We start from the raw sequence: 25,976 nt of genomic DNA, 5'->3' as shown, positions 1-25,976 counted from the left end.
GAAGTGGGTTTTTTTCCGGAAATATGCGTTAGCTCCTTGGGATCCTTTCCGTGAAGCTCATGTTGGGGGAGAGGTGGGCTTTTTCTGGAGACATGAATTAGCTCTTCGGGATAATTTCCGTGAAGCTCATGTTAGGAGAGAGGTGGGCTTTTTCAGGAGACATGTGTTAGCTCCTTAGGACCCCTTTCCGTCAAGCTCTTGTTGGGGCCAAGCTTTCAGGAGATAATGGTTTTCGACCATTTTCCTTTTTCTTTTGGGGTAATCCACAAGTCTTCTCTCCTCTCTTCTCCCCCCCCCCCCTTCGTTTCCGGAAACATCCGTTTTTTGGGCGCTTCGAGAGAGCCCCCAAAAACCCTCTTCTTCTCTCTCTCTCTCTCTCTCTCTTTCTCTTTGTCGGAACTCTTTGTGTTTCTCCACCTTTCATTTCAGAAATAGAGCAAAGAAGAAGAAGAAAGAGATTTGTGAAACGCTGTCCGAAACGGCAGGGGTATTCTGGGAATTTTGGTCGAAACGGACGAAACGGCCAAGGGGCTACCCCGTTTCTTCTCATTCGTATAAAGCGCGGGAAGAGATACAGGCTCCGTTTCTTCTTCTTCTTTTTCTTCTTCTTCCTTCTTCTCTCGCCTCAGAGCTTCTTCCTCAGCCATGGCGGACTTGTTCGGCCTTCTGCAGGATTTAGGAGAGAGACTCGCGAGCAACAATGGCGATTCTTCCTGCAGCACTCAGCAAGATGAAGAAGACCCCGTCGAAGCTCGATTCCGGTCTGTTCTCCCAAATCTGCTCCATAGCTACTTCGTCCCTAACAAAGGTTAGAAAAACCACTCTATCTCTTCTTTCCACTATTTCTTCTTCTTCTTCTTCTTCTTCTTCTTCAATGAAGTGTGAAACATGAACACTTTCTTCTTTCTTCTCGATTCTTGTTGATTCTGCTCTGTTGGAAGGTACATTTAATTTATTCTTTCTTCATCCATCTCTGGTTAAAGAGTCAGTCGTCTTTCCTTTTTACTTCTCATTCTCTCAAAGGTGATGCATTCCGTCTCTCTTTTCTTCATCTTCCCCCGATGATGAAAAGTAATGCATTTCTTCCTTCTTCTCTGTTTTTCCTTATGTTTCTCTGGCAGAACCGTTTCTTCTTTCTTCTTTCTCATGCTTATCCTGAGGAAGATAAAGTGTTTCTTCTTCCTTCTACGTTTTCAATAACCACTGTGATGGAAATCTCTCTTCCTTCTTTTCTCGTTTCCATCTGTAGAAGATAAAACCCATTATTCTTCTCATTTTTTTTCTTCTCCTTCGTTCTCCCTTTTCCACAACCCTTTTTTGGTTACTTTCAGTGAAAGAAAGGGAATTTACCGCAATCCTCAAGCTTCTTTGCCACACTGTGAAGAATTATCCAGGAGTATTTTATCGTGGAAAGGCTTTTGCCGTTATTCCAATATTTGGCCAAGTCTTTCCATTCTTCACCGAACCAGCAGTCAGGTATTGCTCCATCCATTACTATGTAAAACAGAATGAGGAAATTGTTTCATTTAACCCATATCTTTGATAAGACCCATCACTTTAGTGGACGCTTAGGTCTGCTTTTCGAGACTGTAGGATCTCTTGTCTCACTTCTGAAGAATGGAGATCGGGACGTGTATCGGTACCTTTTCTATGGAGCAGTTCTTCTTCTCGAAGGTGAGACAACTATAACTCTAACATGAGAGAAATGAAATGAGTTGAATTGAAGCGCAGAATCAATGTGTCTCCAAGGTCAAAATGACCTTTGATATCAAAATTACAGCCCATTACTTGAAACACCATTCACATGTTGGATATAAGATAAAAATGGAATATATCAAGAAGAGGGAGATGATGCTTATGATATAGTAATGTCCGTGTGGAGCAACCCGACCCACTGAACCGAAAGTTGTTAAAAGTACTCTCTTCCCCATGTAGGTTGGGGATTTTAAGATAGTAGAACAAAAAGAAAAAGAAAAAGTCTGAAATAGTTAAATAAAATGAAAAGCAAAAGCTGAAACGGGAAACTAAGCCTGTTTCCTAATTTGGCCGTATGTAACTTCCATGAGTTTGGTTCTGTGATCAAGTAACAAGCAAAGTTCATTCCTAATGTCATTCATGGTGGTTCCATCCCCCTTTGGAGTTCTTGAAAGTTAATGCAGACTTGAACAAGTTCCTGAAAATCATGTCGGAGGCTGTCATAATATGACATGTTCTATAGCATATTTGGGATTGGCCTTGTGTAACCCAAAAGCATGATACTATGATGATTCCCTATGTGAAATGTAAAGAATCCGATATGATTCTGTGCAGCGAAAGGTGCGTGTATGTGTTGTTTAGTCGAGAGAGAGAGAGAGAGAAAACACTGTGTTATATAGAAAAACAGAAAACTGTATTAACAAGAACAAGAATGAGCCAACAGTTACAAAGAGGAGGAGAAGGTGCTTATGTAGTCACCTTCTCTTTATGTTCTCTCACTACAACCATCTCTTACAAAAGAGGTGGAGACTTAACTACCTACTAAATATGTGTCATAGGACTTAACTTCTATGACACATTAGTTATGATACAAAGGAGGTGGGATGTTCACACACTTGGGTGTTCATAAGGTGTGTTCCCACACTAGGGAAGTTGAGTTTGATTCTCAACACGCCCCTTCAAACGCAACTTCTGGTCGCCGAATAGTTGGTTCAGACTGGTCTTCGGGTCGACTTCGGCTTCGGATGGTCGGCTCACTCACGTGACTGTTCACGGTTCTGCTCCGATTGACGTCGTGTCGGACGGTTCCTTATACCTCCTCAAGCTCGGTTGGTCGGTGATTGAGAGACCTAGGTTCATTGTGAACTGCTGCAACTTGTCTACGCCCAGGGCCTTTGTGAAGATGTCAGCCGTCTGCAGGTTCGTGCCGATGTGTTGCAGGTTGACATCTTTGGCTAGGACACGCTCTCGAATAAAATGATAATGCACCTCAATGTGCTTAGTTCGAGCATGGAATATTGGGTTGCGGGCCAAGTGGATGCTGCTCATGTTGTCTTAATACAGGAGAATCAGATCCTTGATGGGAACGCCCAGATCCTTGAATATTCTTTTGAGCCAAACGGCTTCACATGCGGCGACGGCCACACCCTTGCATTCGGCTTTTGTGCTCGATAGTGCGATTGTCAGCTGCTCCTTATTGCTCCACAATATGGCTCCGGTGCCGAGGGAGAAGGCGAATCTCGATGTTGATCATTTGTTGGCTTTGTAGCCAACCCAATAGGCATTGGTGTACCCTTTGAGTCGAATTGGTGGCCAATTTGTAGAGGATGCCGAAGCTTGTCATCCCACTTACATAACGTAACACTCGCTTAGCATAGTCCAAGTGACTGTTCTGTGGTGTTTGCATAAATTGGCTAAGGAGGCTGACCGGGTAGCTAAGGTTGGGCCGAGTAATGGTGAGATAAATAAGGCTTCCAACTAGTTGACGATAGAAAGTCGGCTCACACTCTTCTGTGCCAAACTCAACATCTAGTTTTAGATTTCGATCGAGAGGAGTATCGACGCGCTTACACTCTGTCATCCCAAACTTGTAAAGAAGATTGAGGAAATAATGTCGTTGGGAGATCATGAGAGAAGCTTTTTGATATGATTGATATCAACTAAGTGCTCTCCTCTAGAGACCAAGTCATCCAGATGATCCACTATATACTATATAGTATACATTGTACAAGCTCTCCCTCCCACTCTCTCTCTCATGTCTGTGGTCTCGATTCTCTCCCTCTCTCTCTCTCCCCCCTCTGTGTAGTCTCTCTCTCTCTCTCTCCCCTCTGTGTAGTCTCTCTCTCTCTCGCCTCTGTGTAGTCTCTCTCTCTCTCTCTCTCTCTTTTTCGTAAATAATAGCTTTCATTACGAAAGAAAAAACACCACCATGACTAACTTACAACAAACTATAGAACCCCTTCTATCTAGGGATCTAAAGAAAACTACGACACCAAACTCAAAGCCACCCTACACACCAATTCAAATGGCGAATATGATGATATGTGACCTTGCAGAGTTCTCTCTCTTCCTGGTTGAGATTTCGTGACTTCTCTAGCACTGTCAATTGCCACAAAAGAAGTCCTTTTAACTTTAGAACATATTTTCTCACCCTCACTTGCGAATAAAAAATGAAGGCATTCCGCATATTCCAATTGAACCATAGCCCCCAATACCTCAAGAACTCAAAAATAATTTAAGAATGTGGCATTGGTTCATTGTTCTCCATATGTGCAAAAACCCAATTGAAGGAAGATAGACGTACTCCGGTTAGAGACATCCACACTAAACTGATACACCTTCAAACCATCCTTGCCATCAAGCAGGAAATAAATCGATGCCTACTATGTTCCAATTCTACCAAACAAAAGAAACACAATCCTTTAGTAATGTTTCTTTTTTTTAATGCATCCCCCAATGGTAAAGCTCCAATCATAACTCTCCAAACAAATACCTTGGCTCGTAGCATTAATCAAGAACACCAACCTGCCTTGATCACATGAAGCCACCAAGTAATGGGCTTATGAAACCCCCATATCTTTATAACCCTTTCTTCCAACCACTTATGTTTGTTAATCAATGTGTGATAAGCAACATTTGTTGAGATCATAGTCAATCTCTTATTTCCAACAAACCTCCAATCAAGCTCTTGAGATCGCCCATCTAAATAAGGAATTGGCTCATACGAAGATAGTATTTGTTGCAACTTATCCCAAATAAAGGTATAACCTTTTGGAATACGAAATGTTGATCTGATTGTTCGAAAAGCCATTAATCTTCTTTGTGACACCAACATAGCATCCTTAATTGTTACCAAACCCAATCTAGCCATCCGATTAAATTGAAGGTTAAAATTTTGCTTACCTTCCCACTTCAACAACCTTGATGTCGCCAAAACCTCCATTTGTAATGAATTGGCACATCCCCTTTTTTGTGGGGGATGCCATTCCACAAAATCTAACATACTTTGCCATGATGTCAACAAATGATCAACTATCATAGACCCTGCACATTTGACATCCCTATCAGAATTAATTACATTCCACCAATTTGCTTCAACCTTCATGTTTCCAAGCTTTATTCCGTTCTTCTCTATAAAGTATGCCACCATTTCTGTCCAAGGTTGTACACCTTCAAGCATAAATCGAATGAAAGTAAATCGGCGAGCCACCATATGCTCATATAGATTTAATATTGATGCCCCGCCAAGACGCTTCGGAGTACAAACATGATCCCATGCCAACCACGACAAGGCACTTTTCCCTATTCACTATTGTGACACATCCTATTCTTGTTAAGTTACACAATATGGCTATGGAGGAAGAATTGCTTGGACTAAGGTTGCCATCAGGGAAGCCATGTATTGTTCAAGCTCTAGCAGATGACCATATTATGTTTTTGGCACCTAATCGGGAAAATATTAGTAAGACAAGAGATGTATGGGAATTGTTTTCAAATGCTTCAGGGTTGAGAATTAATATACATAAATCCGCCCTCATTTCATGTATAGAACAAGATGTGTTGGGGTTGGGGTGGTCAAGAAGGATAGTACATCGTGGCATGATTTTTCGTCACGTTGGATATCCAATTGGGGTGGAAGTTTCTCATGTGAAACTTATTGAGTGGGTGTCCAAAAGGTTGGAGGATAAGTTTATGTATTGGAGGTCTCAAATTTGGCCTTTTCATGTACGGCTTAAGGTGGTTCAATCGATTATGGTCTCTATGGTATCTTATTATCTTCCTTTGCTCCCATGGTCAAAGAAAGCTCTTGAAATATTGACACGCTCGATGCGAATGTTGTTATGGAAAAGAAAAAGTCTCTCTCTCTCTCTCTCTCCCCTCTATGTAGTTTCTCTCTCTCTCTCTCTCTCTCTCTCTCTCCTCGTCTGTGTAGTTCTCCCTCCCTCACTCTCTCTCCCATCGTCTGTTTAGTCTCCCTCACTCTCTCTCTCTCTCTCTCTCTTTCTCTCTCTCCCCCTCTCTCTAAAGTTTATAAACGGCTTAAACGGCTTAGCTGGCTTGAGCCGGTTTGGCGAGGCTCAAGCCAAGGTGAGCCGAGCTCAAACCATTAAGGCAAGTTCAAGCCTAAACCGAGCCGAGCCGCTAAGTCGTTAAGCCGGCTAAGCCAAACGGTTTAGGCTTGAGCCGAGCCGTTGCCGATCCCTACTCTGGAGTGAAACAATGAATTACCGGACTTGGACATTTTGAAGCCGATTTGGTGAAGATAGTGAGTTATCTTCGAATGCCATGCTCTAGATGCTTGCTTGAGATCGTAGAGAGGTTTTTTGAGTCGGCAGACAACAGTCGGATGCATGCTCGACTTCAATCCGGGTGGTTGTACCATGTACACCTCTTCGAACTCGCCTTGGAGAAAGGTGTTCTTCACGTCCATTTGGTGGAGGTGCCACCATTTGGCTGCCGCAAGCATGATCACGGTTCGAATTGTTGTCATCTTTGCCACTGGGGCAAAGGTCTCTTCATAATCGACCCTGTGTGTCTGCTCATACCGTTTTGCCACAAGCCGGACCTTATACCGATTGACGGTGATGTTGGCATTGTGCTTCACCTTGAATATCCACCAACATCGATTGCCTTTTGGTGAGGTGAGGAGGGGACGAGATCCCATGTCTCGTTTTTGGAGAGTGCTTGCATCTCCTCATTCATCGCTTCAACCCATCGCGGTTCTTAACGGCTTCGGAAAAGCTTTCCGGTTCCCGAATTGTTGCCACCTTCATCATAAAGGCATAGTGGTATGCCATGTAGTCTTTGTAGCCGAATCGGCTAACTATGTTCTTTTCTCGGGTGGTTCACTTGTCTTCGTGAACACTTTCTCAGCTCCTAGTGTCCTAATGTTAGGAACATCCAATCCACTGTACTCACTTCTTGGTGAGTGATTCGATTCGTTTCTATCTCAATCTTCGTACTCAGGCATTTTGGCCTTTCCTTTGTCCATCTTTGGACTCCGTCGCGATGTGCTTTGGTCGCTCGGAGGCTCTTGAGGTCCGCTCAATCTAGTTGAGATTGGACTCTCCTTTGACGGGAGCCTTAGTCGATCCTCCTCCAAGTCTATATCGAAATTGGTTTTGATTGGATTGGGTGGAGCTGGGCTGACTGTGTACTAGGATGCCGATTTGTCGAATACGACATCCCTACTAACTCGTACCTTCTTGGTAGCAGGGTTGAAACATTTATACCCATTCTGTTCACGCGAGTACCCCACGAGGATGCATTTCTCCGACTTAGGATCAAACTTTTGCCGCTTCTCGTCGGGAATATGTACAAACGCGACCGAGCTGAATATCTTACTGTGGGATAGGTTCGGCTTCTTTCCATAGAACTTCTCGTGGGGGATGACATCGTGCACTCCGGATGTTGTGCACTAACTCATTAGATAGACGGCCGTGTTCGCCGCTTCAGCCCAATATGATTTCAACAATTTTTTCTCATTCATCATTGCTCGTGTCACTTGGAGTATATGCCGGTTCTTTCGTGCGGCTACTCCGTTCTGCTAAGGTGTGTGTCGGCATGAGAATTCTCGTTGAATTCCTTCCTTTCGGAGATAAGCTGTGAATTCAACTGAGAAGTACTCTTTACCCCCATCAAATTGAAGGCATCGGACGTGCCGATTTGTGACTTTTTCGACCTCATTTTTAAATTTTTGGAAGTGTCTGAACACTTCGCTTTTTTGTCGCATAGGGTAGATCCAGGTGTGCCTAGAGAAGTCGTCGATGAATGTCACATAGTACCAACAACCACCGAGTGTTGCCGTTTGGGTTGATCCCCATACATCTGAATGTATTACATCCAGGATCCCTTTGATCATGTTCCTCTCTTTCTGGACCGGTTAACGATTTTGTTTGCCGAACTGTTAGGCTTCGCATACACTTGTAATTTCCTTCTTAGTAAAGGTCGGGAGTTTGATGACGACTCCTTTTGACTGCATACCTTTGAGCTTCAGGAGATTAATGTGGCCGATTCTTTTGTGCCATAGCTCTATGTCCATGTCGACTTTATGGCCCTTGGCAAACATTGCCTATTTCATCTCATGAGAATCGAGGATGAACATTCGGCCTTCTCTTCGTCCACGATCGATAATTCGGCTTTCCTTTTCGATGAAGCATCTTCCACCATTGAACCGAACTTGCATGCCCTGTTCCACAATCTGGCCGATCAAGACTAGGTTCTTCGTTATTGTTGGAACATGCAAGACATTCTTGATGTAGGTTTTTTGCCCTCTTCGCCGAATGGGATGTTACCGACATGCTAAATGGGGTGAATTGTGTCATCCCTAGTTTTCACATAGCCGGGTCGTTCGGGCTTTCGTAGCTCTCGAAACCAATCTTCATGAGATGTCATGTGATTGGATGCACCCGAGTCGACAAACCATATATTTTCTGAGTTGGAGGTGCTTGTCGGACACGATGTTGTCACCAAATTTGCCCTATACCACATCATGAACATTCTGCCACGATCGTCGTAGTTGGAATTTGAGGTGTAGTTAGTAAGTTGTAGGCGTGTGAAAGCCAACTCACTCTTCTTCTTTCGACACTTTGCCTCGTGATGGCCGAATTTGCCACAGTATCCGCACTAGACGGAGTTGTTTTGTCGGTTGGGTCCAGCATGATTGCTCCCCCTTCTTCCAGATGCTCCGCCTCGTGAGTTGAAATGTCTTGCCAGTAGTAGAAGTTGTGTTCTCGGGGTTGTTCTTGGTTGTGTCAGCCTTGGCCGAATCGGCCTCGTCTTCCACGACCTTGCCCCTTTCCTCCATCTGAGTTCGAATAGAGCATGTGTCCTTGCACATTGCTCCTCGTTCGGACGTGATTTTCTTCAACCAGTAGCATTGATTGGAGATCAAAGAATGAGGGAGGATTCTCCCTTGCGAGGACGACTGACCTTATCGCGCTGAACTGAGGTGAGGCCACCAAGGCATATCTACACCATTTCATTGTTGCATAGCTCCTTAATCTTCAAGGTGTAGCTGTCGATTGACATATCCCTCTCTTGTATGCCGTTCAACTCTTGGTGAAGTTGAAGGTTTCATGTAGTTGTGTTGGCCGCGAATATCTTTTTGAGGTTTCCCCACGCCTCTTTTGGCATTTTGGCCTCTCGGATGTAGCCGAGCATACGATCATAAACGCATGATGCAAGGCAATACATCATGTGACTCGCCGCTTGCTCCCAGCTGGGTGGTAGGCATGTGCCGGGTTGGGTTGATTTTCTTGTGCTCCTTTGATGTAACTCCAATAGCCTTGGCCGACAAGGTATTGGTGCATCTTGTATTCCCAAGATGCGAAGTTGTTTTTGTCGAGTTTCTCGGTGGGAAGGGCGCTTCACATCTGAGTGTTCATGTTGATCGATTTGTATGCAACAAGTTTTCTTCTTCTTGTTACTCCCTCCCGGAGAACACCTTCGATTACTCCTCCTGAGTAATTGGGTCAAGAAATCGTGGTGCATAAGGGACTCAAGGTCACGACGTACTAATGAGCGTGGATCGGATCGCTTATAGAGAATGAGATTGACACACTTCGGAATCGGCTACAACTAATTCGTATATTCATCCGTACACAGACCGAACGTTATATAGAGAGATATGAATAGGAATGAGATAGACACGAAGGTTACCCACAAAGCATATATGTATGTTCACTACGTGTAGCATACAAGTACCGAGTATAATCGGTAAACACTCACACACTCTCTATTAGTCTATTCCTCGGCTTAGTCTTCTAAGATCCCCCTGTGTTCGTTGCTCGCTATATATATTTTCTCTTCTGCTCGATGCTTTCCACCCGCTCCTTCCTTGATCGTCGGCTTCCCTTCTTCAACTGCTAGTCTCAGCTCCCTTTGCTTATCTCCGAAAAAAATTGCAGAGCGAGCACATGAATGAAGGGGATTCTATGGACGGTTTTCTTACAAAAATCAAAGATTTCAAGGAACAATTAATTTCTGTTGATGAAATGATACCAGATAGTTCACTTTTGTAGACCATTCTAAATGGTATTACTGATTCATATTAGAGTTTTACTTTTACTCTTTGTTTAATGATGAAAGGCAATCCCAATGCCTTATCATTCGAGGAGCTAGTCTCTGTTTTGTTACAGGAAGATCAGTCTAGGCAAAACAGGTCTATTATGCGTGTTGCAGATCAAGCTTTCCTAGCTAGTCAGAAAGGCAAAGGTAAATGGAACTCTTTTGCTAGCAAGCAAAGATTTGCTAATAATTCACAAGTGAATGAAAAAAAACAAGAATAGAAACAAAAACTATTTTGCAAATATTGTAAAGGAATTGATCATATTATAAAGAACTGTCCAAAATTGGCTGCAAAAGAGGCAAAGAAAAAAAAAAGCAGGATTCGTTGTTGCAGAAGTTTTTGCACCAAAAATAGAGTCTGTAAATCTTGTGCAGAATGAAGAATGCGCATTTACTACTGTTTGTAGTTTTGACCCATCTTCACTTGAACAATGTATGTTTGTTGCACAATCAGATGTTTGGTACTTTGACAGTGGGGCAACCAAACATATTACCTTGCAACACAATTTCTTCACTTCATTGGAGCCTGCCCCTAAAGGGAATACTGTCACATGCGCCAACAACTCATCTTATCCAGTTATGGGTGTTGGTAAGATCATTTTGACTACTGCTGATGGTAGTCCTTTCATCTTGTCAGATGCTTTGTTTGTGCCAGGGATCAAGAAAAAATTGTTGTCAATTTCAGCATTAGCCAAGGTTGGCTTGGTTGTTAAATTTGTTGATGATAGGTTTACATTTCATGATCTGTCCAATGGGGATGTTATTATTGCTTCTGGCGTTTTATGTCGTGGGCTGTATAATCTCGTAGATTATGAACGATCTATAAATGATTCAGCCTGTGCAATATACAGGATTCGCAGGCTATTTCAGGTGCAAAGATTTGGCATGCACACTTCGGTCATCTTATTTTTGCAAGTTTGCTTCGCCTGCAGAAATCTGAAATGGTGTCCTCCTTGGCCAAACTTGAGGCACCTCGGAAGCATGTTTGTGAAGGCTGCATTTTGGGCAAAATGCACCATTCATCCATTCCAAAAGATGGTTCAGTTCTAGCTACGCAGAAATTGCAGCTTGTTCATAGCAATGTTTGTGGTCCTATGTAGACACATTCTCTTGGGAACTATCTTTATTTTGTGACTTTCATTGATGACTCTTCTAGGCATGCATGGGTATATCCATTGAACGCAAAGTCCGTAGTGTTTCTGTGCTTCAAACAATTTCTAGCTTTGGCGGAGAATTTGTCATCATGTAAAATGGGCACCCTTTGTTCTGATCGTGGGGGGGAGTATATGTCTTCTGAGTTTAATGCATTTCTGGCTGAACGTGGGATAAAACATCAGTGTACAATGTCGTATACAGCTCAACAAAATGGAGTTGCTGAAAGAAAGAACAGGTCACTCATGGAAATGGCGAGGTGTATGGTCAAAAGTTAGGCCTTACCACATAATTTCTGGCTTGAGGCTGTCATGTGTGCAACATATGTACTTAACAGGTGTCCCACTAAAGCACTGCACTCTATCACTCCATATGAAGCTTGGCATGGCCAAAAGCCATCTGTTGCTCCTCTACGTGTTTTTGGTTGTTTGGCATATGCATTAGTGCCTAAACAACAACGCAAAAAACTGGATGATAAAGCAGTGAAATGTATTTTTGTAGGAAATAGTTCTGAAAGTAAAGGCTATCGTCTATATCATCCACAATCTAAATGCATTTTGGTTAGCCGTGATGTTGTTTTTGTGGAGGATGCAATTCAGCCACTTCTTTCATGTACGAAGGAGACATCAGTTAGCTCCAAAGATGTGTATGACACTTTGTTGCCTCAGTTTACTAGTGGACAATTAAGTGTTGACCCACTTGAGGCACCTTCTCAGTCAGCCTTTGGAAGCTACTCATAATGATGCAGATCATTCCATTTCTGATGCAGACTTACATGATGCACTTATTACTAAGAGGGCTGATATAGAGGAGGCAAAGACTGTGCCTAGATGGCTGTTGTAGACTTTGCAAGACAGTAAATTCGATTTTCCTTTGCCATACCGTACTCGTTCAAGTTATCATAGTGCTTCTTTTGCATCAGATTGTTACGCAATGGCTGCCTCTAGTCTTTGCAATGAGAGTGAGCCTGTTTCTTTTGATGAAGCACAAAATTCAGAGAATATGAGGCTATTATGAAGACTGGTACATGGTCTTTATGTGACTTGCCTCCTGGCAAGAAGGCTATTGGCACTAAGTGGGTATATAAGCTAAAGTGTAAACTTGATGGAACAATTGACAGGTATAAGGCTAGGCTTGTTGCGAAAGGTTATGCCCAAGAAAAAGGCATTGATTTTGATGAGACCTTTGCTCCCACCTGCCGTATGACTACTGTTTGTAGCATCTGTGCAATTGCAGCTCATCGTGGTTGGAATGTATGTATCCCAGCCCCGTGGTTTTGTGCAAAAAGGGCATGAACACAAAGTGTGCAGGTTGCGAAAGGCATTATATGGCTTGAAGCAAGCACCACATTCTTGGTATGAAAAGATACATGCCTATTTGATTGCATTTGGGTTTGAGAATAGTCCAACTGAAAGCACCTTATATGTTAAGCATGCTGATGATGTATTTCTGATCATGGTTGTGTATGTTGATGATATGTTGCTCACTGGTCCCAATGAGAAGGATATTGCTGACTTTAAGGCTGATTTGCATGCCTCTTTTGAGATGTCAGATTTGGGGCATTTGCATCATTATTTGGGCATTCAATTTATGCAAGTTGATGGTGGAATAGCTTTGTGTCAATCGAAATACATTGACACATTATTGCAGCGTTTTGGCCTTGAAGACTGTAAACCTATTGCCACTCCCATGGAGACAGGTTTATGTTTGAGCCTTCATGATGCTGGAGATGCATTTGATGCTGTTCTCTATCAGCAAGCAGTTGGATGCTTGATTTACTTATGCATAACCCGACCTGACATTCAGTTTGCTGTCTCTCAGATGAGCAGGTTTATGCATTGCCCAGGAGTTAAGCATTGGCAGGCAGTTAAGCGCAACTTTCGCTACTTGAGTGGTACCCGGTCACTTGGGTTGTTTTATCCCAAGGGGGGATCACTACCGCCAGACCTGCATGCTTTTTCTGACTCTGATTTTGGGCTGGTTGTTATGACACTTGTGTGTTCACAAGTGGTTTTTGCTTCATGCTTGGTAGCTCATGGATATCTTGGTTGAGCAAGAAGCAGCCTACTGTGGCCACTTCTAGTTGTGAGGCTGAGTATAGGGCAGCTTTCACAGCTACAGTTGAGTGTGTGTTGCTCAGATGCCTTTTAGCTGATTTGGGTGTTGGTTAGTCTTCTGCCACCACCATCTTCACTGACAGTCAAAGCGCAATGGCAGTTGCGAGGAACCCTGTGTTCCATGCTCGCACTAAGCACATTGAGGTGCATATCACTATGTCAGGGAAAGGTTCTCCATTGGAGAGATCAGTTTGGCTTATGTGCCCATGCAGGAGAACATTGCAGACCTCTTCACAAAGGCTCTGCATAGGGAGAGGTTTGAAGCTTTCCGCAAAGCTTTAGGCCTAATCCCATTTGTGGATTCATCTCTATCCACATAGCTTGGCACTTGTTTAACCATGAGTGTCAGCTCCTTGTTCACCGCATCACTCCTAAGGGGGATTTGTTGACATATTTTGGTAGTGATGTGTGTGAACACACTTAGGACAGTGATGTGTGAACACACTTAGGATAGTGATGTGTGTGAACACATTTAGGACAGTAATGTGTGAACACACTTAGGACAATGATGTGTGTGAACACACTTAGGACTACATGGGCATATTTTCCCTCTTCAGGAGGTTTTTTCCCCTTGTCTAAAAATACTCTTAGAACCCTAAAGTGATGAAGCTTTTTGGGATTCAAAGCAAGAACCCAACAGGGCGATTGCTTTCTCCCATTAAATGGCAAGTGATGAGAATGTGGTTTGGTGCATCCCTTCAATTCCTTGCAGGTGCCCCAACATGTTTTGTTCGTTTGGGTGTCACTATTTTGCAATTTTCTATTATTGGGATTACACTTGAACATGTGCACGTCAAGTCTCTTTAAATTTGACTCTAAAAGTGACCAGTTTGTGAAATAGACAGAATAGAGTCAAATCGGTAAGTTCAGATGGAGTTAGATTAAGAAGAATTCACCCCAACTTGAGATAGTAGATTATTTATCGATGCTGGATGTCATGAGTTTGCTCTTTGCAGGAGATGTATGTGTAAGACATGATTAAAAGTTTGCCAGCCTTTGGCTAATGTTCAAAGCAAATGCTTAGCAACATCAGAATTCTTTCCTGCATGATTCTGAATTTATAGCATTGGATCCTTCGTCAGTAGTCCATGCCAGCTTCTGCAAAAACATGAAGCCTGAGGTGTAAGCAGATTGTCCCACATTTGTTTTTGCCATGAGTATTGTACGACATGGGCTAAGCTTGAGGGAAAATGTCAAGGGTATGCATGTTTTTAAAGTGGCAATAGATGGAGTCCAAAGATCTGGAAATGAGGACCTTTTTCAGACCAGAGAATAGTGATTAGAGTTAGAGGCTGAAGATATAGGGATAGAATATCTGCTCATCTTAAAGGAAATTAGAACATCCAAGGTAATGCTTAGATAAATGATGAAAAGTGGTGTTTGCCTAAGTTTTGTGATGGAAAGTGTAGTGTAGAGCAACCACTTCCAATGTGATGTTCAACTACTTATTTAACGTCCCCCTTTTCATGTCAACATGAACCTGAGAGACTTAGTACTATTGAACATTGTATTAAATACAATTCATTATTTTAAGCTGAGGTGTTGTCAGTTATCCAGTTAAATATCTTTTGTGTTGCATCGGTCCTGCTAATGTTTTCTTTAATTTCAGATTTGGTTTATGTAGCATCAGTTTGTGTGCCATCAATCTCTTCCAAGCAAAGGTCTCAGCTTTGCATCAAATGCTTCTGTGAAGTGTATGCTCAGCTCGATTCTGATTCAAAACAATCCTTTTGCGAGCTTCCATCATATTGGAGAGCAAAAGATGGTCCAGGTCTACTTTTGGATGTAACTGGGAATGCTCGTTGGCAGCCTCTTGCTGAGTGGACAATGAAATTATTGATGAGGATCCTATCTGAGGGAATGCTGCACGTGGAAGGCCTAATTACGCCATCATTTATAGCTTCCATTGGAAACTTGATTTGCTTTGGGGATAGCTCCTTGCAAAAGGTTGATTTGATTGTGCTATATACAGTATATCCATCTATGATTGAGAGTTCTTGTAAGCTGAAATTAGAATTAATAGAAGGGACTAAATGAGACCATGTTGTTGCAGACTTGTTTTGAGCTCTTACATAGAGTGATCCCGATTGTAGATGTTGAAATGATACCAATTGAGAAGCTTACTCTCACTATGAGTACCATCCTTTCTGAGAAAAATGTATCAAAGGCATTTAGGTTGGTCATTTTGACTGAAAGCTTTAGGTTTCTCTTGCTATGGTAGGCTTTACTTTGATGCTTGATGTCAAATATTTTTCGTACAGGGATGTTTCATACGACATGGCTTTAGCTTCATGCTTTTCTGCCTTATTTACATCGGTGCATAGAGAAGCAATTGAATCAACTGCCCACCATATCCTGGCACTTCTCCCAGAAGCTGTACTGAATATGGATAGTCCAGAGCTTAAAGTAAGTTGGGTATTTGGGGTTCAAGTGATCGAGTTATGGCCAAATATGGTCTTAGAAGACGTTAATATATCTTTCTTACTTTCTTTCTCTGCCATTGGACCTTGCAGAAAATTCCCAGAATGCAGAACCTTGCATTAATTGATTAATGCTGTGTTATTCTTGTTTCAGATCGCATTGTGTTTATCATTCGAGATGATTTTGAAGCACTGTCCACCACTGATTTGGGGAATTGATAAGTTTCTTCGACTCCTCTTTGTTCCAGAAATTTGCTTGCACATTTCCAAATGTCTGGACTATGTTATTAACACACTAGACCTTATAAAACTGAACTCAAAAATCATAGAATCAGTTTGCACTGGTGTGAAAGGTGATAAGACTCAGATTATTTTAGCCAAAGATCAGCAGGCAATTGAAAAATTTGAACTGGTGAACAGGAAAAGAAGATCAGTATGTAGTTTGGATATAACTGTGAAGCGTCAAAAGTTGGAAGCAACTGAAACATGTGGATCAGGGGAGATCATTTTTGAAGAACTTTATAGTCATGATGTATATAGGCCTTTGGTCTGCGCAAACAGACCTGACATCGGTCTGGATTTCAGTTCTATTTCTGAAATTGAAGAGCAAAAAAGATGTTGTGCAGCTCTTTTACACCAACAGATGTTGTACATTATTGATACATTAAAACCAGATGACTGTGGATCAAGTAAGAATAACTTGGATGGCATGTTGTCTGCCTTTAAAGTGCTTGCCAGTGTATTCTCTTGCCATCCATGCAGTATATATTATGGAGGTCTTATCAAGCTGCTGGAGTTTTGGATTCCGTGGATGAATGGGAAGGTTTTAATTCACCACCTTTATAACCTGGGAAAAACTCTGAAACATCCAAAATTTTACCAAAATGCCCTGAGTTTTCATTCTTTCCCTAAACGCCTGTGGTCAAACACTGAATCTACATTACTCATATAGTATGTATAATTGAGAAAATTTGGATGGATTGACCATATACTAGCTCTATAACACAACTGCATAGGAGAGTCTCTGCCAGGACATTTGGGGAAATCATGAAAAGCTTAGAGGCATTTGGTGAAATAAAGAAAACCTCAATGGTACTTCAAAATTCTTCCCGTATATTTATATGCTGAGTGCAAGTTGATGGTTCTTCTAGAGTATTTAACTGCCTATCAATTATTATAGGTACAACATAGAAATCTGGCGATGGCTCAACTGGTACTGTTTTTAGAGGGAGTTGAAAAACTCCTCAGTGCAGGTAAAACTTAAGTCAACAGTCTTTTGCATGTTGCAGTATGAGCTTACTTGTTCTGGTGAATGATGCAGATGTAGACAATAACTTTCAAAGGCTAAATGTCTCACCAGATTTACTCAAATTACTGCAATATCTGTCGTCTACAGTTTTTTCTACTGAAGGAGAAGAGACCCAAAAAGCAAAATGCTGTGCTGTGAAATTACTGTTCCTACTTAAACCAAATATTGATGAAATAGAATTCAAGAATTTATATATTCATGCACTGAAAGATGAAGATGCTTTCATCCGCAGCAAAATGGTCCTATTATTATCCAGTTCAGTTATATTTTCTGGAGAAAGAAGATGTGAATTATATGAAATATTCAGGTGTCCAATGTGTATAGGCTCGTTCAGATAAATGCATTCTGTTGCATTGTGCTTATAAAGCGTGTTCATTTCATGGTGTAGGACTATGTGCATGGATAAATCTTCACAGGTTCGGGAGGCTGTTGCCCAGGCTTTGGGCAATATTGCATGCAAGGGAAAAAGTCAGGCTTTTATTAATAAAACAGAAGACACTGCATTTGGAGATCAAGAGAGATGTGTATTATGTCCAGGATGTGGTCTTTGGGTGTCAGATCAGTTAGGACTAGGGGACGATTATCCTGTCAATATATGGCAGTCCTTGTTTAAGTTTCTTCTGTTTGATGAACCATCACAGAAAGTGCAGGTTGCATTCATAGTGAGCATTTCTTCCATCCTAACACATTCATCTCAAATGGGTATTTATAAAATGAAACAGGAATTGCTTAAGTGTTTGGATGTTTTACCATTGCATCCTCATAGAGCTGTAAGAAAGACCTTTTGCCTCCAGATCCAGCACTTTTTCCATCCTCATGTTCTTGATGGCTTGCTTGATGATGATAATGGACTAGATAGTGATAAGTCTACGAAAGAGCTTCAAGTTCTGGGGAAGTTTAAACATGCTCTAGTGCATACAGAAGATCCCGATCTTTTAGAAAGTTTGCTTGAAGTTATTGCATCAGTTGTTCTCACTGCTTCCGATCATCAGCAATTGTTCTTTTTCTCGTTTGTTTTACTCCTGGAACAACTTGACAGCAAATATGCATCCGTGCAATCCACTAGTGTCACCCTTTTACAGAAGTGTTTAGCTGTTCAATCTAAGGAAGGGAATCCTAACAGAGTGCAACTGATGGTTGATGTAATACAACCTGAATTATTTGCATATCTTAGTGGTCGTCTTGTAACCAGACCACTTATTGTCCAAAACTATGCTGATGCAGTGTTGGGCTTACATACTGAAGATGTGATCAGAGAGATTGTACCTGTTGTGCTGCCAAAATTAGTTATTCAGCAAGAACATAATGATGATGCTCTGAAAATACTCCATTCTTTGTCTAATCATCTAAGGACAGAACTACCTTTGCTTCTTTTGGAATGGTGCCATAAAGTTCTCTCAATATTATTGTTGAAAGCGGATGGGAAAGACCTGATGACTGCACTTCAGTTCTATGAAGCACAAATTGGTTCTGATACACGAGAGATATTCTCTGCAGTTTTACCAGCTTTGCTCGATGAGCTTGTGCAGTTTCTTGGAGATGTAAATGATGAGGATGCAATCAAAAGGTATGGATCATGGAATACTGTTATATCCTACAATTTTAATTTCTTTCTCTTCCAATGACAATGGGCTTTAGCAGAATAGATTACACTCAGGGATAAAATCTTAAATATCCATGTTGTTTTCTCCGAAATTCCTCAATTGTTTTGTTATTTCCCTGAACATCCTCGGCCAATGCCCTTTTTTCAATTGTGCCATTTGAGCAATGGTATGGTTGATTCATCCCAATGGTATGTAGCAGACAATATGTGTAGAATATGTATCAAAGTATTTTAAAAGCATTTTACCTTTTTTAAAATACTCAGAATATGTATTCTAAAGATAAAATATTTAGAATATGTTAAATACATAGAATACTTAAATTACGTATCATATTTGTATCACATCTAACAATGGTTTTTTTGGCCTAATTTTATTATTTATTATTTTTAGGAAATGTATATAATTGTTAAATACGTTAAACACGTGGAACATTTTGAAATAGCAGTTCTAAAATGAAGAATACATGTTTATACTTCAGAATATTCTAAAACATATTCTAAACATAAGATATGCGTTTTTTAACAACTATGATTCATTCCCTTCACCTCAACCATGTGCTAAGATATGTCTGTAGCTGCTAGGTAAACGTTTTTCATAAATATGCGACCATCGAGCCATTGCTAACACTAGAAGATCTTTTGGCAAACCTTATCTTACACTTTATCATAAAGGAAAATTTGTAGTCAGATCTTCAAGTTGTGGAAGGGGAAATAAATTGGCTTTTAGGAACATTAAGTTGGTAGTGGGGTCTGAACAAATAAAAAATTAAAAAGGATCTGTATGATAAGATTGTCAAGCCTCAAGGCTTGATGTACACATTTAGGATTTTGGGCCAAAAATTTATGGCTTGCTTTTCATTGTCTTAATTTCTTGCTATGTTTATAGGTCAGCACGAGTTCCTCTGATGATACAAGAAGTTGCTTGTATTGTCTCAGGATCTGATGAACTTCCAGGATTCCTCAAAACACATTTTGTTGGGCTTCTTAATAGTGTTGATCGCAAAATGCTAAAATCTGCAGATGCTAATGTGCAGGAGCGAGGCCTTCGATGTATTAATAAATTAATTGAGATGATTGGCTGCCATCTTAGTGCGTTTATACCCAAAATTATGGTTCTTTTGACAAGAGCAATTCATGATGAAGCACTTCAATTTGAATGCTTGCAAGTATGGTTGTCATTTATTAGGAAACTTGTTGTAGTGTGTCCTACAAACCTAAAGAGCGTGGCCAGCCAGATTGTTGTTGCTGTTATGCCATGCCTTGAGCGACAAAAGGAAGTGTCTGGACATCTTCTCAGTGCAGTTGTAGAATTGCTCGAAGAACTAATTGTAACTAATAGAACTATACTTGATGACCAAGCAGGTGAACTTCCGCTTTTGCCCAGTCTCCCTGAGCTTGAAAATGTGAATTCTGTGCTCCAGCAAGCTAGAGGTATAACCACATTATGTGGTCAACTCCGTCGAGCGGCTGACGGCATTCGTCATGAGAATATTAGCGTTCGTTTAATGGCTTCCAGTGAGTTAAAGAAACTAATGAGCTCTAGAAGAAATGAGATGATGACTATGCTGTTGGCAGACTGCAGTTCCGATGCACCAATCGTAAGCGATCTAGTTATATCTCTGTTACAGGGATGTGTTGAAGAGTCTAGATCATTGACAAGTGAGAAGTTCAAGCTGCTTTGTGCAGAATGCTTAGGGGAGCTGGGTGCCGTCGATCCAGTTAAATTGAATTTGAAACTTCGTGCACGCTCTAAGATTGAAAGAAGTGATGATGATCTTATCTTTGAGCTCATTGACAAACATCTTGTTAGAGTACTCCGTGCGGCTTTGGAGACAGATATTCAAGATGCTGCAGCTCTGGCTATCCAGGAACTATTGAAACTAAGTGGTTGTAGAGAAGCGGTTCTGGGTTCTTCACATGATTCAGTTGTAACTAGATTGAATTCTGCCACTAAAGTTGGTAAAAAGTCTGATAATAGTTGTACATTGTCTATGGTAGAAAGAGGAGAGAAGCTTTGGAGTAGGTTTTCAGAGGATGTCAAAGATATTATTACCCCGTGCTTAACTTCAAAGTATTTGCTGAAGAACGCAAATGCTCCGGTTCTTTCTGGAACTATTTTCCGTCCTACCTTGTCATTCAGACGATGGATGTATCTTTGGGTACGCCGTCTTGTATTGCTTTCAACAGGACCCAGATCATCCATATTTAATGCATGCAAAGGTATTTTAAGACATGATATGGCCACAGCCTTGTATCTGCTTCCATACATTGTTCTAAATGTAGTTTGTGATGGAACTGTTGAGGCTCGTTCCAGTGTAACAGATGAGATACTGGCTGTTCTTGCTGAAGCAGCATCTACAGTTAATGAAACTGCATTGCTGAGTAACCATGGAGGATCAGCTCCCCCTAATGGGACTCGTAGCTGGGCAGCTCCAAGTGAAGTGAGCATTCAAGCAGTTTTTACTTTACTTGATAACTTAGCTCAATGGCTGGATGAAAGTAAGCAAGATATCCTGACCCAGAAAGAGGCTTTAGGGAGTCAGAAAGGGCAACGTAGTTCTGGGAAATCAAGTAGGAACAAACATAGTGATAATACTCATCCTGAATCTATATCTCAAAATATGCATGTCTCTCAGCTGTTGGAAGCTGTTCCAAAGACTGCACTTGCTGGTGCTTCATTTCGGTGTCAAGCTTATGCTAGGGCATTGCTCTACTTTGAAACCCATGTTCGTGCAAAGTCAGGTGCATTGAACCCAGCCGCAGAGAGCAGTGGGTCATTTGAAGATGATGATATCAGTTTTCTTCTTGGGGTATATAGTGGTTTGGATGAACCTGATGGGCTTTGTGGTCTATCTAGGTTGCATAAATCTCTTAGTTTACAGGATGAAGTCCTTATTAATGAGAAGGCTGGTAATTGGGCAGATGCGCTGACTTGCTGTGAACAAGCTTTGCAAATGGATCCTAAAAGTGTTTCAAGACATGAAGGCGTTCTCAATTGCCTTTTAAACATGGGGCATTTACAAGCAATGGTCACACATGTAGATGGGCTACTCCTTAGATTTGCAGAGAATAAAAAGGAGTGGAGCATGTGGGGTGTGCAAGCAGCATGGAGGCTTGGACAGTGGGAACTTCTTGATGAATATGTTCAAGGGACAATGGGTGAAGGAAATCAATCTCATATGATTGATAGCAACATTGCTTTTGATATAAGTCTTGCAAAAGTGCTACTTGCTATGCAAGGAAAAGATAACTACACGTTTTCAAAGTCTATGATCCAGTCGCGACATGAACTTCTTGCCCCTCTTGCTGCTGCTAGCATGGAGTCATATTCTCGTGCATATCCTTTGATAATCAAGCTTCATATGCTACATGAATTGGAGATTTTCCAAGAATGTTTTGGGAGTGAGGGTATAAAGGATTTGAATTTGGGATGTAAATTACAAGACATGGTGCAAAGTTGGGAAGGACGCATGAAAGTGACTCAACCATCTTTGTGGGCCAGAGAACCAATTTTGGCTTTGCATAGACTAATTCTATCTGCAAGCAATATGCCATTAGAATCAGGTAACTGTTGGCTTCAATATGCAAAGTTATGTCGTGTGGCAGGTCATTATGAAACTGCAAACAGAGCAATATTGGAGGCTAAATCTTATGGTGCTCCTAATGCTCACATTGAGTTAGCAAAGCTTTTATGGGATACGAAAAAAAGTCACCGTGCCATTGCAGAGTTACAACAAGCACTTGCAAAAGCATCAGTTCATGTTTTAGGAGCCGCAAGAACAGCTGCTCTAGGCGGTCTCCTACATATTCCTTCATCTTCATCTACTGTTGAACAAGAACCCTCTTTTGTTAATGAATTGCAGAGAATCGATAACCTGGATGCTGCAAAAACTTTACTACTTCTTGCAAGGTGGGTTCACAGCACTGGGCAAAAACAAAAGGAAGATGTCCTTAGTATGTACACTCGGGTTAAAGAATTACAACCAAAATGGGAAAAAAGCTACTTCTACTTGGCGAGATATTGTGATGATTTACTTGCAGATGCTAAAAAAAGACAGGAGGAAAGTCAACAGTTCCTTACGAAACAACAATCTGTGTCGATGGCAGCTAACAAAGTTGACGAAAAGCCTTGGTGGAGTTTGCTTCCAGATGTAATCCTTTACTATGCAAAGGGTTTGCACAAAGGGCATCGCCGCTTATTTCAGGCATTGCCAAGATTGCTTACGCTCTGGTTTGAATTTGGGAGCAATTATCATGGGGAAATGTTGGCATCTAACGCTCCTGTAAAGGCCATTCATGCAAGGGTATGTGTACGTTGTTCCCATTTTCTTTGAGAAAAGAACTTACAAGTGAATGAATCTATTATTGAACCTTGTCATCTTTTACTCTAGGTGATGAGCATTATGCGAGGTTGTTTAAAGGATCTTCCTACTTATCAGTGGCTGACAGCACTCTCACAGTTAGTCTCTAGGATATGCCATAAAAATGAGGAGGTGGTGTGCCTTGCGAAGCATATAATCACCACTGTTCTTCAAGCTTATCCTCAACAGGCTTTATGGACAATGGCAGCAGTTTCAAAGTCTGCAGTATCTGCAAGGCGTCTAGCTGCTGCAGAGATCCTTAAGATTGCGAGAAATGGTTTGCAACAAGAATCTGTCAAGGCTTTATTCACTCAGTTTGCCTCACTGATCGATCAATTGATCCGTCTTTGTTTTCATCAACCTTCAGCAAAGGCACGAACTATCACCTTGTCAAACGAATTTGGTTTATTGAAAAGAATGATGCCAGTAGGAATAATCATGCCAGTGCAAAGGGCACTCACTGTTACATTACCAGCAGATGGACTTACAAATGCATCATATAATCCCTTTTCATCAGGGGACTACTCAACTATTTCAGGAATAAGTGAAGAAGCTGAAATACTGGCTTCCCTACAGAGACCAAAGAAGGTAATGGTGCCTTTTGTTCAATTGGAAGATTTTCAGAAACATGCATATCTTATTACCTTACGCAAAAAACTTACTTATCAATGCTAAATAAAATTATCAAGCGTTTTAATTTATGTTTCTGTAAGACCTCCCCTGATTCTTGTTTTAGGGTTTAGCATACCTAATTGTATCTTTAATTTCCTAAGGCCCATGATTCCTGATTTATAGTCTAGCATGATTATGGGTTGCTAAATGCATATATAAATTGTAATCTATGATTCTCTAATTGTTAATTGAAATGGACTTGAATGATTGATTAATCACATTATAATCAGCTAATTAAATATAAAGGAATACCTTGCTCATTATTTTTCTGAAGCTTTCATAATCAATATGTATAAAAATATATCTTGCATACTTAAGTCTATGTTATATATCCTTAAATTGTTGCAAATGGAGTCATTTCAGGTGATTCTCTTAGGGAGTGATGGCAGAGAATATCCATTTCTTTGTAAACCTAAGGATGATTTGAGAAAAGATGCCCGCATGATGGAGTTCACAACCACAATCAACCAATTGCTTTCCAAGGATCCAAGAAGTCGGAGGCGGAAGCTTTATATTCGAACATTTGCTGTTATTCCTTTAACCGAAGATTGTGGCATGGTTGAATGGGTGCTTCACACAAGAGGCTTAAGGCACATTCTTCAGGATATATATGTTTCATGTGGGAAATTCGACCGACAGAAGACAAATCCTACAATAAAACAGATCTATGAAGAAAAAGAAAAACATGGAAAAGTGTCAGAAGTTGAAATATTCCGGACAGAAATACTGCCAATGTTTCCGCCTGTGTTTCATAAATGGTTTTTGAATACATTCTTTGAACCTGCAAATTGGTTTCAGTCACGGATAGCCTATGCTCATACCACTGCTGTGTGGTCCATGGTTGGTCATATTGTTGGCCTTGGTGATCGACACGGAGAAAATATTCTTTTTGATTCAACAACTGGCGATTGTGTGCATGTGGATTTCAGTTGTCTTTTTGATAAAGGTCTTCAATTGGAAAAACCAGAGCTAGTCCCCTTTAGGCTGACGCAGGTACGTGTATCAACATTTTTGTGATAAATGCTGGAAAAATTTGCCGAAATATCCCTGTATTTCTCTTTATCTCCCCTAATGCCTCTAGTCAACCTGCAGTAGTGACAAAAAAGGACATTGAAATAGTATTGCTCAAATAGCATTTATAATTGCTGCAGTGGGGGTTGGCCAAGGCCATTTGGGAAAACAACAAAAACTTATGGCCTTTGTAGGAGATGAAAGAAAACTGCAGGTGTATATTGTAGGTTTTTCCGTACATACCATTGAGTTTGTGTTACATCAGTAGATTAATTGCAATTTGCAGAATATGGTGGATGGACTTGGGATCACAGGTTATGAAGGAGTCTTTTCATGTGTGTGTGAGATAACTTTATCTGTACTGAGAGCTAACCGAGAGACCCTTATGACTGTGCTTGAGACATTTATTCATGATCCCCTGGTGGAATGGACCAAGTCCCACAAGTCAAGTGGAGTTGAAGTAAAAAACCCACATGCGCAGGTAAATTTGAAGATTTCTTAAAATAAAGGCCAAATAGCTAGGTGCATACTCCTGAATTGATATGATTACAAATTTGTGCACTTTGCATATGAGGAATCGATCTCACAGCTTATTTCATCTGATTGATTGTAACCTCAAAAGTCTCTAATTTTATTAAATGTGTGACTGAATCACCAAGTGTTTTGCAGAGGGCCATTGCAAACATAAAGGCTAGATTGCAAGGTGTAGTAGTAGGTGTTGGTGCTGCACCCTCTTTACCACTTTCTGTTGAGGGGCAAGCCAATCAGTTGATTGCTGAGGCTGTTTCTCATGAAAATTTGGGAAGAATGTACATCTGGTGGATGCCTTGGTTTTAGAGATTGTTAGAGAGATTGTGGCTTTGCTGGTATAGATATTTGTGATTTAATCTATAGCGTCTCTGGGTAGATCAGCGAATTGATAACAAGTTTGAAAATGTTGTTTTCCCCACATTATTGAAGTATGACAAACTACCTGAGAGTGCAACCGTTTCCATCCATCTAAAGATTTTCAGGTCAGTGGATGAACAGGAAGGGTGATTTGTTTGCTTTCACATTGAGGGTCATTTTGTATGTATTTGAACAAAGAGTTTTATAATCCTACCTGTGAATTAAGCTGATCAAACCATTTTTGTTGCATGCCACTTCCAGTGTACACTGAAGTTAGGTCTACAGAGCAGTATATCAAACACCAAACTCAGGGCTAGGGCATCTGTACAGATGCCCTAGCCCTGAGTTTGGTGTTTGATATATGATTTGTGCAAGAGAATAAGGTATCATTTGGCTATT

At 41.0% G+C, this 25,976-nt stretch overlaps 1 protein-coding gene across 1 annotated transcript; it reads left to right on the top strand.

Annotated features, from left to right (window-relative positions):
- Positions 1-641: 641 nt before the first annotated feature.
- Positions 642-25,907, top strand: ATR (Ataxia telangiectasia-mutated and RAD3-like protein). The gene is made up of 16 exons (XM_087328740.1): positions 642-808; positions 1,332-1,476; positions 1,562-1,674; positions 14,923-15,260; positions 15,367-15,488; positions 15,575-15,719; positions 15,888-16,556; positions 16,914-16,986; positions 17,055-17,349; positions 17,431-18,609; positions 19,532-22,949; positions 23,037-23,594; positions 24,042-24,671; positions 24,976-25,170; positions 25,359-25,543; positions 25,839-25,907. The coding sequence occupies exons 1-15, from the start codon at positions 646-648 to the stop codon at positions 25,524-25,526; spliced, it is 8,211 nt and encodes a 2,736-aa protein (XP_087184866.1). The 5' UTR covers positions 642-645; the 3' UTR covers positions 25,527-25,543; positions 25,839-25,907.
- Positions 25,908-25,976: the final 69 nt, after the last annotated feature.

This window comes from Azolla caroliniana, unplaced genomic scaffold (genome assembly GCF_043228905.1).
Source record: "Azolla caroliniana isolate FFs.n. ecotype wild unplaced genomic scaffold, voAzoCaro1.0.p SCAF_12, whole genome shotgun sequence".
Lineage (NCBI taxonomy): Eukaryota > Viridiplantae > Streptophyta > Polypodiopsida > Salviniales > Salviniaceae > Azolla > Azolla caroliniana.
This window is presented reverse-complemented; position numbering and strand designations above follow the sequence as displayed.

Coding starts and splice junctions, on each gene's coding strand:
- ATR (XM_087328740.1), top strand. CDS start 646: ATGGCGGACTTGTTCGGCCTTCTGCAGGATTTAGGAGAGAGACTCGCG. Junction 15,720..15,887: donor TGGATAGTCCAGAGCTTAAA/GTAAGTTGGGTA, acceptor TTCTTGTTTCAG/ATCGCATTGTGTTTATCATT. Junction 17,350..17,430: donor GAATTATATGAAATATTCAG/GTGTCCAATGTG, acceptor TTCATGGTGTAG/GACTATGTGCATGGATAAAT.